This window comes from Cervus elaphus, chromosome 18 (assembly GCF_910594005.1).
Source record: "Cervus elaphus chromosome 18, mCerEla1.1, whole genome shotgun sequence".
Lineage (NCBI taxonomy): Eukaryota > Metazoa > Chordata > Mammalia > Artiodactyla > Cervidae > Cervus > Cervus elaphus.
In genome coordinates this window covers 49311625-49328158 of record NC_057832.1, presented here as the reverse complement: position 1 = coordinate 49328158, position 16534 = coordinate 49311625, and the positions used below count along the sequence as shown (strand labels likewise).

The window sequence follows — 16534 nt, the reverse complement described above, 5'->3', positions numbered from 1 at the left end:
GATCACCATGTTTTTTCTAATAGTTTAATTTTATTATAAAAACACAAATCAAGATATAAATACATCAGAAGAAAGTGTTAGAAGATATTTTGTTTTATCTATTTTCTATTTCTGAAGCAAGGTCTTTGGTGAATTTCTTGTTAACTCAGGCTGCGTATGTGCATAGTATACCGTTCGTCAGTTGCTTCATGCAGGGGCAAAAACAAAAGCAATCCAAACAAAACATACCTGCTGTGATAGATTAAATCCATTTTAGTTATGGGTAAATGAATACTTTGGTAAAGACACACTTTAATGTACCTTTATTTGCATACATAAATGATGTCAAACAAAGCAGAAGCATTGGCAGAGTGACAAATTTGCATCTAAAATGCTCATTTTAATAAACAAATATAGAATTTGGATGCTCAAGCCTGTGGTCTAAAACTTAAAACAAGACAGAGGCCTGAAATACCTGTAGCTCAAATCACTTAAAAAAATCACTCTTTTTCTAATCATGTAAAAATAGTATCTTTTTCAGTGAAGTCCATGTTGAATCTTAAAGCATGTGGAGTTTGTTGCACATTAGACAGCCCCAATCAGCAAACCGTGAAGTGTTAATAAAAATCTTTTCTGCTCTCGTGACGCTTTTCTCTGTTTGCTAGTACTGATTGTGGAGGGTGAGGTGTTATGTCACCAACATTCCCTGGTGAGGACTCATCTCTTTATTGACCTCAACTTAAAGAGTCTTTAGGTTTGAGAGAAAATCAAATATCTCATGTCCAGAAAAACTGGATGGGGAGATTAATAGAAGGTACATGAATGGATAGATGGAATGAAGAAAGGAAAGGAAGAGAAAGGGGGAAGAAAGAGGAAGAGGGAGGAAGGAAAAGAAATACCACTGCACTACAGAATGTATATGAAGTAAACTGGATGTGGTATCATTCTGACATTAATTTTAGTTTAAAACGTTAACGTAATTAAGTATTTTTTAAAAACCTGCTGTTAATTTTTGGAAAAAAGCAATGGAGTTTCAGCTAATTTAGTATAAGCTTTCATTTAATTCTCACTTTAAGAATCCATAAAGGCAAAAAAGTTAACATTTACATTGTTTTTAAAAAATGTTATAAGAAAACTTTCTTAGACACAGAGAGAAGATGTCAACTTTCTTTTTATTTTCTACTGCTCTTTGCAAATTGATCTGGGTAGTTAAAAATCACTGCATTACTGGCAACATTCACAGAATTGGTGCAAACGGATTTATAGACTTGTTTAACTTGAAGAACAGACAAATATTTTTAATATGAATCTGAAATGTGATAGTCTCACTGTAAAATATATTTTGTCAAAACAAAGAAAAAAAGCTAACATTAAAGGAAGCAAAAAAAAAAAAACAATAAAATGTCATTTTATTTGCCCATTTGGGGTATGCAGTACATAAACTTTTTTGATATCAAAGAGCAAAGAATCTGGTAAACATAATGTAATATAATTGCAAACATATTTCTTACATTATTTAAGGGAAAATGTCCAGCCAATAATGTGTATCTAAAATGAAATATATTAAAATTACAAGTATCGATCTATTTTTCTTTTCCTCCTTCTCCAGAACTTTGCTAAGCAATATTTTATAGGAATATTCCACAATTCAGTTTCTGATTAATTGTGATTGCCTTTTTCAACGACTCATATCAAAAGCAATGTTTTCTATACCACAGAGTAATATTAAACCATTGTTTATATAATCAAAGGGTGATACCCATTCTCTACGTCATCAGAGAGATAAGAACAGGACTTTCCTCCAAGGGCAATATGTCCATTGGATTTTGGAATTTTAAATGAACATGAATGAGCAATCACAGAAGACTTTTGTTTTTGTTATGTTTTCCTGGAATTTATATGGTTTGTTTTCTCTCCATAATCCTTCTTCTTATTATGCTTAAAATCTGAGGTATCTTGCAAGTTTTTTTTTTTTTATTCTGTCCTCAAATAATCTCTCATTTGTTTAACTTTTACTTTACTGTTTTATTTTTTAAGTTCATCTAGTATGCTCTGTTGGGAGTCCATCAGAAGAACTGCATATATATCCATTCACACATTCAGTTTCAGGGACAGAAATATAGAATAAGTACTTACATTGTATTTATATGCATGTGTACACATGCTTACAGGCATGTAACTGTGGGACAGGTCAAGAACCAATTACTAAAATGGATATTTAAAATCATTTTAATAATGAAGTTATAAATACTGTTACAACCTCCTATTGCTTATGGCTAAAAATTTCTAACTGGTTGATATTGTTGTGAAAACTAGATAATCTTGCTTGCAATTCCAAAAGAATCCCACTATATACAAACATTCCTCAAATCAGTACATTACTTTCTTCTGAAATTCTATATCATGCCTATCAAACCAAGGAAGCCAAAGCACATGCCATTAACAAGGTTATTTTAGAAGATAATTTTGGTAACTTGGTTAGAAATGAAGTTAATAGTCCACACCTCAACATGCATGTCACCAGTTTGTGTTCATCTTGAGCTTGGTGGCAAGAATACACAGAAGAACTATACAAAAAAGATCTTCACAACCCAGATAATCACAGTGGTGTGATCACTCACCTAGAGCCAGACATCCTAGAGTGTGAAGTCAAGTGGGCCTTAGGAAGCATCACTACGAACAAAGCTAGTAGAGGTGATGGAAATCCAGTTGAGCTATTTCAAATCCTAAAAGATGATGCTGTTACAGTGCTGCACTCAATATGCCAGCAAACTTGGAAACTCAGCAGTGGCCACAGGACTGGAAAAGCTGTTTTCATTCCAATCCCAAAGAAAGGCAATGAAAACAATGCTCAAACTACCACACAACTGCACTCATCTCACACACTAGTAAAGTAATGCTTAAAATTTTCCAAGCCAGACTTCAACAGTACGTGAACCGTGAACTTCCAGATATTTAAGCTGGTTTTAGAAAAGGCAGAGGAACCAGAGATCAAATTGCCAACATCTGCTGGACCATCAAAAAAGCGAGAGTTCCAGAAAAAACATCTCTTTCTGCTTTATTGACTGTGCCAAAGCCTTTTGGGAATACCAGACCACCTGCCCTGCCTCTTGAGAAACCTGTATGCAGGTCAGGAAGCAACAGTTAGAACTGAACATGGAACAGACTGGTTCCAAATAGGAAAAGGAGTACATCAAGGCTGTACATTGTCACCCTGCTTATTTAACTTATATTCAGAGTACATCATGAGAAACGCTGGGCTGGAAGAAGCACAAGTTGGAATCAAGATTGCCGGGAGACATATCAATAACCTCAGATATGCAGATGACACCACCCGTATGGCAGGAAGTGAAGAAGGACTAAAGAGCCTCTTGATGAAAGAGGAGAGTGAAAAAGTTGGCTTAAAACTCAACATTCGAAAAACTAAGATCATGGCATCCAGCCCCATCACTTCTTGGCAAATAGATGGGAAACAGCGGAGACAGTGGTAGACTTTATTTTGGGGGGGCTCCAAAATTACTGCAGGTGGTGGCTGCAGCCATGAAATTAAAAGACTTGCTCCTTGGAAGAAAAGCTATAACCAACCTAGACAGCAAATTAAAAAGCGGAGAGATTACTTTGCCAACAAATGTCCCTCTAGTCAAAGCTATGTTTTTTTCCAGTAGTGATGTGTGGATGTGAACGTTGAACTGTAAAGAAAGCTGAGTGACAAAGAATTGATGCTTTTGAACTGTGGTGTTGGAGAAGACTCTTGAGAGTCCCTTGGACTGCAAGGAGATCCAACCAGTCCATCTTAAAGGAAATCAGTCCTGAATATTTATTGGAAGGACTGATGCTGAAGCTGAAACTCCACTCTTTTGGCCATCTGATGTGAAGAGCTGACTCATTTCAAAAACCCTGATGCTGGGAAAGATTGAAGGTGAGAGGAGAAGGGGACGACAGAGGATGAGGTGGTTGGATGGCATCACCGACTCAATGGACATGAGTTTGAGTAAACTCCGGGAGTTGTTGAAGGACAGGGAGGCCTGGTATGCTGCTGTTCATGGGGTCACAAAGAGTCGGACACAACTGAGTGACTGGACTGAATTGAACTGAACTGAGCTTGGTGCATAATGATTGTGTGTGTGTGTGCGCGCACACAGGTACACAAGTGCACTCAGTTACTAAGTCATGTCTCACCCTTTGCAACCTCATGGACTTTAGCCAGGCTCCTGTCCATGGGATTTTCCAGGCAAGGATCCTGGAGGGGGTTGCCATTTCCTTCTCCAGGGAACATTTCTGACCCAGATATCAAACCCGCGTTTCCTGCTTGGCAGGAAACCTGAGAAGCCCACATAATGATTAAATCTTTGTAATTGGGAGAAAATATTTGCAACATATATCTTTCCAGACATATATTAATAGTTTCAAAATTAGTTACTTAAAACGCTTCCATGGCTTTGTTTTTTACATCTTATTTATATCATCTTGCTCTTTTTTCTTTCCTTTCATTTACTTGTTATTTTAGTATGATAAAAATGTAAAGCTATTTACTTTTGTCATTTGTGATTACAAATGCAGAGTATACAGAGTTACAATTTTTAAGCATAAATGTTTCAACTACAGTTCCTTTTAAAATGCATTTACTTACTATGCTGCTGAGTCGTTGAGCTGATATTCAGATGCCCTTTCAAAGCAGGCCTGAATCCCCGGATCTCTCCACAGTCGTTTTATCACCTCAGCCAATTCAGGTGTCATGCTGCCATCTTCCAGGGTATTTGCCATCACACAAAGTTGTCGTTGGTCTTCCTGCAGCATTGTTTTTGTCAGAAGGATAAAAATGTATTGTTGTTTAAACTCACATATTCTTTTGTTTTCCAAAAGATCATTTCAATTTGATGATTTTTACTTCAGTAGCAATTTCATTGCAAATCTATTCACTATGAAGTGAAGTGAAAGTCGCTCAGTCATGTCAGACTCTTTGTGACCCCATGGACTAGTACAATCCATGGAATTCTCTAGGACAGAATACGGGAGTGGAAAGCCTTTCCCTTCTCCAGGGGATCTTCCCAATCCAAGGATCAAACCCAGGTCTTTTGCATTGCAGGCAGATTCTTTACCAGCTGAGCCACAGGGAAGCCCACTATATCTTTAGGTTAATATAACACAAGTATCTTATAATGAAACTTCTGGCTTATGTCCACAAAAGTCCTTCATTGCAAAAACTGTGAAATATTACATGAAGAAATTAAGATATCTGGTATTTATCACTGATATCTAAATATGATGGAAAAGGGGATAACAGCATTTTGGTGTAAGTCCACTGAGCTTCTAGAGGACCAGAATGCTAGTATCAAGGAGCAACATAGCTAATCTAATTGAGCACATTGTATTCCTTTGATCATGGCCATATATTTTCAGGAAAGAAAAATACCAAGTAAGAATTAGAGTACAAATGGAAATTAAAACTCAATACTCTAAAATTATAGTTTAGAAATATATTGTCATTATTCACCATCACATACCTACTTGCAGTCATAAAAATTACCAATGGTAAACATTTTGATACAGACAAAGTTTTTGAATATCACTGTGGGTGTTGTCATGAGCATGATTTTAGGGCAAATTAATAGGGCAGAGGTGAGATTTCATTAGGAAGAGAAAAGAAGGGAAGGAAGTAAAGAAAAAAAGAGGAAAAGGAGAAAAGAAAACCAAGTATTGTGTTATTCCTGATGGGATATTTGGAGGTGACAAGATCAAAAGGAAGTTTGAGTAAATAACATGGTCTACAGTTTACCTAAACTAATGATCCACACTGGTTTATGACTAAAAAAATTTTGTTAAGAATGTAGGTTTCAGAATAATTCAATTATTGGCCATGATGCTAGACCAGGCAAATGGAGAAATCTAGGCTCATATCTTGGTTGTCAGATTCCAAAGCCCATATTCTTTTTGCTGGCTCTTTTTCATGCATATTTTCATAACAACTCACATGACATTTAGTACATGTGACATCTCACACAATCCTTACAACAAGAGTAACATACACTATATATTTTCTTTCTTACAAATGAGGAAACTAAAACTTGGAGGTAAATTTGCCAAATCAATAAAGATGTAAGTATCAGAAAAAGAGTCAAGCCTAAACATATTTTCTGCAAAATTAGGTGGCTACTAGTGAAGTCTGTCCAACAAGATCCCAATGCCTTTCTGATACAACTCAATTTATTACTTGAAATTGATGATAGGCTTGTGTCACCATTTTACTAAAGATCTGCTCTTTGTATAAAAAATGAAGGGTGTCTATAACACTGTTAAAGAAAGGCTCTTCTAAAACTAAAAACTTCATTTTATCTTTCTTCACAATCCAATTTTACTACTAAACCAAATTGATCAGATGACCACTAGGCCACAAATTTTAACTGGCCCAAATCAAAGGCTTTGACCTGTCATTTTATTGTGTCAACACAAGATGAACTTTAAAATCCTTCCTCCAGATTAGTTGGATATGACAGGAAACTGCAAATTAGTGAAATATGACCAGTTATTTTTGCTGGCATCATTCTATTTGCCTTCTTCCACATTAAAGTGCCATTTAGGACAAATGATGCAATGAAATAGTTACTTAAACAATATTGTCCCTAGAGGGGGAAAAAAAAATCACATGCCTTGTAAACTTTACAAACCAAGCTGTTATATACTCTTTCTTTCATTCTTTTAAATATATACCATTTGTTAATTTAAATATTCTTTATTTGTAGAGGTGTCATGAATATAGTCTCAACTTGAACAATTAAATATCAGAAAGTCCTCTTGGTCACCATTTACTATGAGCTACGGGCAAAATACCCAATCAGTTTGGTTTTTGTCTTTGGAGACCTTTTATATTTTACTGTGGGGCTTCCCAGGTGGAGCTACTGATAAAGAACCTGCCTGCCAATATGTGAGTTTAAATAACAAGAGAGGAGGGTTCCATCCCTGAGTCGTGAAGATCCCCTGGAGAAGGGTATGGCAACCCACTCCAGTATTCTTTCCTGAAGAATCCCATGGACAGAGAAGCCTGGCAGGCTACAGTCTATGGGGTTGCAAAGAGTTGGACATGACTTAAGACGCATGCAGAGGTAAAGTTGATGATAGTGATTTTCAAACCAATACTACACATTGTTACCATGTGGGGCACTTAAAAAAAAAAAATTGATACTGGGACCCCAACTCAAATAAAATGAATCAATTTCTGGGTGTCAGAGTCTGCAAAGGTAGGTTTAAAAATCTCCCAGGTCATTCAAATGTGCAGCCTGAGCTGAGAATTCCTTGCAATATATTTTTTTTAAGCCATAAAAAATATCTTATTAGACATACTGCAATTCAATCTTAAAAGTTTTTCTACAGTTACGATAATTAAGGAGATCCCTAGGTGGCGCTAGTGGTAAAGAACCCGCCTGCCAGTGCAGCAGACACAAGAGATGAGGGTTCATTCCCTGAGTTGTGAAGATCCCCTGGAGGAGGGTATGGCAATCCACTCCAGTATTCTTGCCTGGAGAATCCCATGGACAGCGGAACCTCGGGGGCTATAGTCCACAGGGTTGCAAAGAGTCGGACATGGCTGAAGCAACTTAATACATATGATAATTAAAGAGACCAAATTTACACGTTTAGGGTATTGGGCCCACCAGTGAAATTTGAATTTTTGAACTACATCACACCAAAATTAACAGCTATATGAGAAATTATCTTTATATCAGAGTCAAATGGATTGAACATTTAACTCCTACCGATTATCTTAATCCCAATTTAAAAAAAAAAAAAAACCTCCAGAATTTCCCATCAAACTCAATACAAAATTCCGAATTCCTTACTGTGGTTCTATGTTTTTAGCCATCTCCTCCTTTCTAATTTTATTTCCTCTTTCCCCCTCACCCCACTACAACCCTGTGCTTTTGTCCTTCTTTCCTCAAGACACACTGGACCCCTTACTATTCCTTGAACTCACCAAGCTTTCAAAGTTTTTGAGAATGGCTGATCTCTTCATGACTTTCCTGTGACTCACTACCTACTTCATTCAGATCTCCTAGAATATACCACCACCTCAAGGATGGCTTCCTTAACATCTCTTCTTTCATTCTTACACTTTCTCCCCCTTAACTGTCTTGAAATTTTTTCATAGTATACTTATTACCATCTGTATAGTGCACAATTCTTTGCATATTTTATGTTAGATTGTAAGTATATATAGGCAGAAATTTTATTTTTTGTTTGTGTCTACATCCTTAAAACCAAGAACAGAACCTAACACATAGTACATACCCTGAAATGTTGTTGAATGAATGAATCAATAAAATGAATATACTAATTAGCTCATATCTCATGATCTAGAGACATTTAAGGGATGTTTAATCATTTTCCAAATATTAATAATTCACTGCAGGTTTGAGTGGTATCCTAAAGAAATTTTATTTCCCTATCATGTATTTGGAAAAGTTTGGGAATTATGGTGGTTTTAGAATAACTCATTCTCTTTACGTTGGGTAGCTCTAGAACTGTGTTGCATAGAAAGTGAAATATGTTTCCTCAATAAGTTTTCCAGACTTTCTTCATCAATATTAGGAACCTCAGATGAACCTAGAACCTTGTATAACTCATTCTGAAGCCTAGAATCATATTTTGAAAGATAATGGAAAAAATACATCAAGGAAGGAAAAGATAGCATAGCCTAACAATTTGCAGAAATGTTGGGTTTAAAATGCCAAGTTTTAGTTACAGGATTTTCAGAAGCTTTGCTTACAAATATTGTTTGTTCATTTCCTAAAAATTGTTACAGCACATATGTATCCCAAACTTATCTGATTATAGAACTTTTATCATAAACCGTCTTGAGTAATCAGTGCTCTTTACTTCAGATTATAGGGTTCACTGCATCACGTGTTTGTCAAAGATGGTCACAACACCCACAATGTGTATTGCAATTTTCAGCATTCTTTTAGTCAGTCTAGTGACTGTTTTAGATTTCTGAAATAGAATATAGTAATGTTGAGAGAGAACAAGTAAATGCCTTTATTTCACTTTTTTGTTTCTTCAACTTTACCATCTTTAAAAGCTTTTGTAATAGCTGAAATATAACTACTTGGTCAACACCATTTTTTCTTCTCCGGAGGGCAAATACTGTTTCCATCTCATTTATGGCTGATTCTTCAGTATATTCCTAGTGTCCAGTTAGTTGTCTGCCATATAGATAATAGTTTAGTGAAAAACAACTTTTCAAATGATATTGGATGTATACTTCAATACATAAATGTTAATGAGCCTTTATTCACTGTGATTATTAGAAAGTAATAATATCTAATATTGGGAGCTTATATTCTTTCATAATTAGTGTTTGTATGGATTTATTATTCTTGCTTCCTGTAATAATCATTGTAATTTAATGATGAAAGCTAACACTTTGTGGATGAAAAACCTGAAACTTAAGTATCTTGTCCAAACTTACAGAACCAGTGACCAGTAAAGCTCATGTATATTTTCTGTTAGAAATCTTTCTCTTTTTGAATGGCAATCTGTGTGGTGAGGTATAAATGGTTATATAAACGTATATGCACTGTATATATAAGTTGGCAGCTAAATTGAGATTCATAGGACACCAGAACTGTGAAAGCCACACTTAAGTGCTTAGCAATTAATCTGTCAAACAAACAGTCTGAGTCAGGTAGAGAGTATATTAATCTCAACATCAAATACTGAAGAAGAATGTGATTGAAATTGCTATAATCGACATTAATTGAAATAAAAGTATGAGCTATGCAGTACCTGACCCTGTGATGTTTGATACTTGAGGACGCAGGAACTCCTGAGAGGTTATGCCAGTTGTTTAGTGCTGCTTAAGTTACTCTGTTTACACCATTTAATGTGGGGTGTGAGTAAATGACATTTCTTTTTATTTTGTAGTTAGCATAGTGGCAGCAATGTACAGAGTCTGTTTTCACTCCACCTTCATGCCAGATCACTAAAAGTTTTAACTAACACATTCCAGGTCTTTAGTGATGACTGCTATCTGATTTGCAAACATTGGGCTTCATGAAGCAAAAATTATATTTGAATAAGTATCAGTAGGCAAGGTTGTGACACAAATATATGAATATTACACATGCAAATTCAAACTTGCTAAATCGTTCTCAGAGGAATGTAGAAGGAACACCTGTTCCAAGAACTGTTATTGTTTAAAAGAAAGAAAATAAAAGAAATAGTCTTAATTCTTAAACAATATTTTTACAAAACTCCTTGCATAGGGAAAAGCACTATAACAGAAACCAGGAGAATTGAGTTTTGCCTTAACTCTAGTTATTTAATGCAGGCCAAATTGCTAATCCTCTCTGGCCCTTATTATTATTTTTTGTAAATAAGGGATTATTCCAAGTTGTCTCTTAAGGGTCAGTTTAAAATCCTATCTTAAGGACCTATCTTAGAAAAGCCAGGGTCTGAGCAATAACTGAACTATATATGAACACTAAATCATAGAATAAGACCAAAATGATATTAGCATTCAGCTCCTTCAAGTTCGCCCTTTACATGTGAGGGAAACTGTAACCTAGAGAAATACTATCTTTAACTTAGTGGAGCCAAGTTGTGGGGAAGCTAAAAATGGAAGGAACACCCAGCAGAACTCCTGACTCTGCTTTACAATCTGCCCCAAGGACATGTGGAGCATTTCTGTGCTCTCTGCTGGAAAGTGGCAGAACCAAAGGGGATTTAGGGACATGAAAGAGGTGTTTTTCTTTTCATCCTAATGACTGCCAAGGGTAGTTTACATGATTTAACCTTAAACTTCTCGAGTCGAGGGGCGAGCACAAGTATCACTGTCTTCTCTATACCTACTATGTCACTCCTCTCTATATTCATTGTTAGTATTAGAAAGTGAAAGTGAATATCGTTCAGTTGTATCCGACTCTTTGCAACCCCATGGACTATACAGTCCACGGAATTTTCCAGGCCAGAATACTGGGGTGAGTAACCTTTACCTTCTCCAGGCGATTTTCCCAACCCAGGGATCGAACCCAGGTCTCCCATATTGCAGGCGGATTCTTTACTAGCTGAGCCACTTGTTAGTATAACAAGGTACCTAAAAATTACACTGGGAACAGTTTAGTTGACATCATCCAGAGGCAATCAGCTGCTCCCAGAGGGAATAAAGGGAAATGGGTGAGTTCTTCCTATAGATTGTACACATCTGTTTCAGGATATGATTAACTACTGTTCTTTGCATAATACTTAGGTTTCATTTGCTGACTAAAATAGTTTTCTGTTGGCACATAGATTGTTTTCAAGTAGGTACAATTTTTATGCATTTTAACATAAAACCTTATATATTATAAAATATAAAAAGAAGACAAATGAAACTATCTGCTACCTTGTAAACAAATGACTTGAGTATATTTATTATGCTAACATTTTCTCATACAATTTTGCATTTTTAAAAAAACTACTTTATAAAATAATCATTTCTTTGTGCCACGTAGTTTTTGTAATTATCATTGAACATTATTGATAGTTGTAGTATTGTTACTAAAAATAAAATCTCAATGAAATGGCTCATAATTAAAATTAATATAGAGATATTACAGTTTGATTTTATGGACTAGACTCTTATTTAGCAAATATAAGTATTTATATTTGATATAGTGTATTATTTGATACTGAGCTTCGCTGGTGGCTGATTGAGTCCTGGGAAAACAGTTATTGTTGAGTAAGATGAGAGCACACAGTCAAAAGGAAAGTTCCATTTAAAGGAAAATAGGAAATCTTACACTAAACAGAATTAATACTTTCAAATTCATGTTTTATATTCTTAATTTTGGTGTAGATTAATACTACAGATCTATTGGGTCCCACTGTTTTATGGCTCAAACTCCACTACAGCTGTCATTACTTGCATACTTACTGCACTTCTAGGATTTACATAATCAATCTCCAGGGTTGCCATGGCTTTCACAATAGCTAGGATGGATTGCAATGTATTACTGTAAATTACTGCTTTGAACTCCATGCATTCTTGCTCACTGTAACCATTCTTATGGATGATCCTATAATTTAAACATGAAAAGCTTTTGTCAGTTGAATAGTTCATTTTTTCTAATATTAAACACATCAATAATAATTTGCTTGCGTAAAATTATAGTATATATTTTTGTTAAAAACAGAAGAATGTTATCCATGTATGTGATAAATGGGACCAATTTTATGGCTTTGAGTTTTTATTTTCATTGGCATTTAACGTAGTATTTTCTTTCTGAGCTCCTAAGCTAAATACAAAGAGGACTTAACGATTTGCTCCAGATAAACTACAATTTAAAATGGGTAAATCATGAGCTTTTTACTGAGCAAGATTGTTTCTTTCTGAGAGAAAGATTGTCCAGATTCTCAGGACAAAGATATACACAGAGTTCTGAAACTTTTTTTAGTGTTGATAACATGATGTCTAGAGGAAATGAAGTAATTTACTATAGCATCCACATCTTTTCCTATCACTTAAGACAGACTGGAAAATAGTGCCTGCGTTCTATTTATAACAGTAACAAAGGCATCCTTTTAAATAGTGGTGATTACCGTCTGTTAAATCCCTTGTCACTGTTCCATGTGTGTACGTGCCACTGAGTTCTCAAAGTTGAAATGCCTAGACATTTAATTTGGCTGAACTCTTCTTTCCCTTCCACTCATTGAATCAGAACTCAATTTTATTACTAGTTTTGAAATACACACCTATTAAAAGGGTCTTTGTCTATGCTAATCGCTTCATTGCATTTCTATTGCATAATATATTCTTGTTGTTTTCTGTGTTTTTTTTTTTAATTGCTTTTAAAATGAACTGCGTGTTCATTAGGCATCATTTAGATGAGAGATTACTAGGGATTTGTGTTGCATCCATACACACAGAGGTTTTAGTATAGGGAGTAAAAAGAACACAAAGACATTAAAACCTTAAAATACACTTAGTGAAAAGAGTAAAGGCAGTACCTATATCTATTATTATTGTTTTTAATATTTGATTGCCAATACTGGCTGTATTTCTATTCAATACTTCAAACATGGCTATGTTTGTCCTACTGTATTAAACAATTAACTTAGGTGAATAAGACAGTCAGTTAAAGACTATAGAGAAAAAACAGTAAAATGTTTTTATGGATACATTGAGAATAATTTCATTAAAGAAATCCCAGTTCTCTGTCAAAAATTAAAATTAGAATATTACTTTAATTATTAAATTTAAATATCAATTATAGGTAAACCTGGGGGCATTTAGGTTTTCTTCCTGGAACAAGTTCTTATCTCTGTCCTTTTTTCGTGGAATAAGAAATACCTGTCACCAAGCAAATTAACAGCAAAGTTAACAAAATCCAGCTGTAGTGGGACTTACGCAACACCGCTTTCTAGGGGCTGCAATTACTGTGAGATAGAACTCTCCATCTGCAAGTTCATTCCTAGATCTGCTCAAATTAATAAGCATTTACTTGGCATTTTCGGCAATGTATTTCAAACACTGAAGAGAATGAATGAATTGTAAAAGTCCTTCCGCCCTAAAAACATAGACCAGTGCTCCATTGTCCCATACAGTCGTCATACCACATGTTAGTTAAAATTAAATAAAATTTGAAATTTATCTCCTCAATCACATTAGCCACATATGGAGAGCACAGATGTAATAATATTCCTGTCATCACAGAATGCACTATTGTAGAGTACTAGATTACAGGAAGGTAGGGCATGAAATCCTATTTCTGTACAGTATGATAATGTATAGCAAAAATACTGGCAGGTGGAATGAACTAGAAAAAGTGATCAACCCAACTGGGAGTGGTGGTAAGGGATCAGGGAGACTGTCTGGCAGCAGTGATGATCAGTTAATTTTTTAGGGGCAAATGGTTATTTCCAGAGAGTCAAAATGAGCAGAAGGATCGGTGTGACCAAATAGATGCTTACAATGAACAAGCTTTCAGTATGTGCCAAACGTTGTTTTAAGTACTTTATGCGTCATCTTGTTTCTTGTAATAAGTCCTGACTTAAAGTAGGTATCGATAAGTTATCATCTACATTTAAAGGTAGAAACAAAGACATAAATACATAAAGATACTGTCCCAGACTTATTCCGTTAATGGATGGTACAGCTGGTCAACACACACAGCCTGATTTCAGAGCCTGTGATCTTAGCCAGTAAACTATATTGCCACCCATGGTATGCTAGTCCATAGCACTGTGTAAATTCAGTATTTCTGAGGCAGAAAGGAGGCGGGGAGGGGATTATGGGATATTAGGATGGGGAGATAGGCAAGAGTTGGATTCTGAAGTGTTTAAGAGTTCTAGGAGTTTGATCTTGTTAATATAGGTGAAGAGTTCAATTCATGAAGGAGATAAAATAGTTTCTGCAGAGAGAGCTGATGGCAGTATGGCTAACACAGTGGAAAGAAGAGGAGAAGTAGAAACGATATAGCATGATACCACTCTGATCCAGGTTAGCAATGCTGAGGTTCTGAACTGAGGCAGTCACAGTAGGGTTAAGTGACATGTTTGGAAACATGACTTGTGTAGATGTTGCATAACTTGGTTGAGAGAGTGAGGGGTCACTGTAACTACACATAGATTTATTTCTGTAGAGGCTGCTGTTGCTATAACTCATTGCAGGGGACTAAAGGACACATGGGAATATAAGTTTAATGTTGTTTATTCTGATTTAGACCTATTCGTAGAATATAGAGGCAGATATTATATGCGTCCCATGCTCAAAGTGAGGGCTTCCCTGGTGGCTCAGGGGTAAAGAATCTACCTGCTAAGGCGGGAAACCCAGGTTTGATCCCTGGGTTGGGAAGATCCCCTGGAGAAAGGCATGGCAACCCACTCCAGTGTTCTTGCCTGGAAAATCCCATGGACAGAGGAGCGCAGTAGGCTACAGTCGATGGGACTGTAGAGTTGGATATAGTGACCAAACAATATCAGATTACAAATAGACAATTTCATCATTAGTTGGGATCATTCCGTCACCAGGATACATTCCAAAGAAAAAGATCCTCAAGCATAGTGAAAAATAAATTCAAAAAAATGATTATCTTCTTCTCCTATAGCAATGATGGTCCTTTAAAATTCTCCAGCAGTGACATGGTCATGAGATTTCACATATTCCTCTCCCCTTAGTATTTCATTTACTCATTTAGATATTATATTCTTAAATTATAGCATTTTTGTGTTCATAATATCCTTATTCAGAATTCAGATCTGTTTAGTTTATTGTAAAGAGAAAATAGAGAAAAAATACAAAAATAAATTGAAATCCATAATGATAATAACTTTAAATATGCATTTCATTCCCAGGCATGTGAAATGCCAATTAAGTTAAAAATACTGTTTCCTCCTAAATTCAAATGGATCACTGACATATTTTGAAATGTTGATGGCTTATGCTCACAATAGTAAGACCCTGAATCATACCTATATTAATATATTTAAAACATAATTGCTTTTAGTAGTCATCTTGTTGAGAGGCAAAATTTGAAAGAAAAATGGAAATTATATTACTCATCTGTTATGCTAACAGATAAAGGATTGGAGGAATATTTGCACAAGAAATGTGACAGCTCTGCCACTAACTGGTTTAGAGACTATCAATTAGTTTTTCCAAAAGTACTTATTTAAGTCATAGTCAAATACATGGTCTCCTGCGTTGCACGCAGATTCTTTACCAGCTGAGCCACAAAGGAAGCCCCCCTGGACAGACATCAAACAGTAAATATTTAAAATAGTGGGCACCTACTTCATTTGTTTCACAATGGTACTTTTTCCAGATTCTCCTGCTCCTGCAATAGAAAGATGGGAGTGTTATCAACTGATACACCGAGTTCATATAGACATTAAAACCTGTGACTCTCTTTCTTGTGGGTTAATCTTTTACAGGACACCTCTTATGTAAAGAAGGAGAGTAATCAATCAGGATTTATAAAGTATTATTGGCTGTCTACTTTCTAAGATAGTAGCAGCCCCTCTATTTTGATACTAGAGACAGATATAGTTCTGGCTCCAAGGTAGAATGTGTTTTGTAAACCAAGAATTGTATACCATCAGGAAAACATCAGTTCAGTTCAGTCACTCAGTCATGTCTGACTCTTTGCGACCCCATGGACTGCAGCACACCAGGCCTCCCGATCCACCACCAGCTCCCGGAGTTTACTCAAACTCATGTCCATTGAGTCGGTGATGACATATCTATATATTATTGCATTTGAACATAACTTTACAAAAGCTTTTCTCTCCTGATTTTTCAACTCTCCCCTCAAATGGTTCCAACTTTATAGTCTCTCTGTGTGTGTTAGTCACTCAATCATGTCCAACTCTCTGTGACCCCACGGACTGTACAGCCCGCCAGGCTCTTCTGTCCATGGGACTTTCCAGGCAAGTCCCTGGAGTGGGTTGCCATTTCCTTCTCCAGGGGATATTCCCAACCCAGGGATGGAACTTGGGTCTCCAGCATTGCAGGCGGATGCTTTACTGTCTGAGCTACTAGTCTCTACGTCACACAAGAATGTGTCTTCCTATATCCTATGTG

The 16534-nt window shown here is 35.9% G+C and overlaps 1 protein-coding gene across 1 annotated transcript in view; it reads right to left on the bottom strand.

Annotated features, from left to right (window-relative positions):
• The window catches only part of GNAT3 (G protein subunit alpha transducin 3), a 56967-nt gene that overhangs the window by 15127 nt on the left and 25306 nt on the right, over positions 1 to 16534 (bottom strand). Inside the window, exons 2-4 of the mRNA XM_043872007.1 lie at positions 15746 to 15788; positions 11888 to 12029; positions 4610 to 4767 (exon numbers count right to left, since the gene is read on the bottom strand). Of these exons, the coding sequence (XP_043727942.1) occupies positions 4610 to 4767; positions 11888 to 12029; positions 15746 to 15788 (343 nt within the window). The remainder of the gene's footprint in view (positions 1 to 4609; positions 4768 to 11887; positions 12030 to 15745; positions 15789 to 16534) is intronic.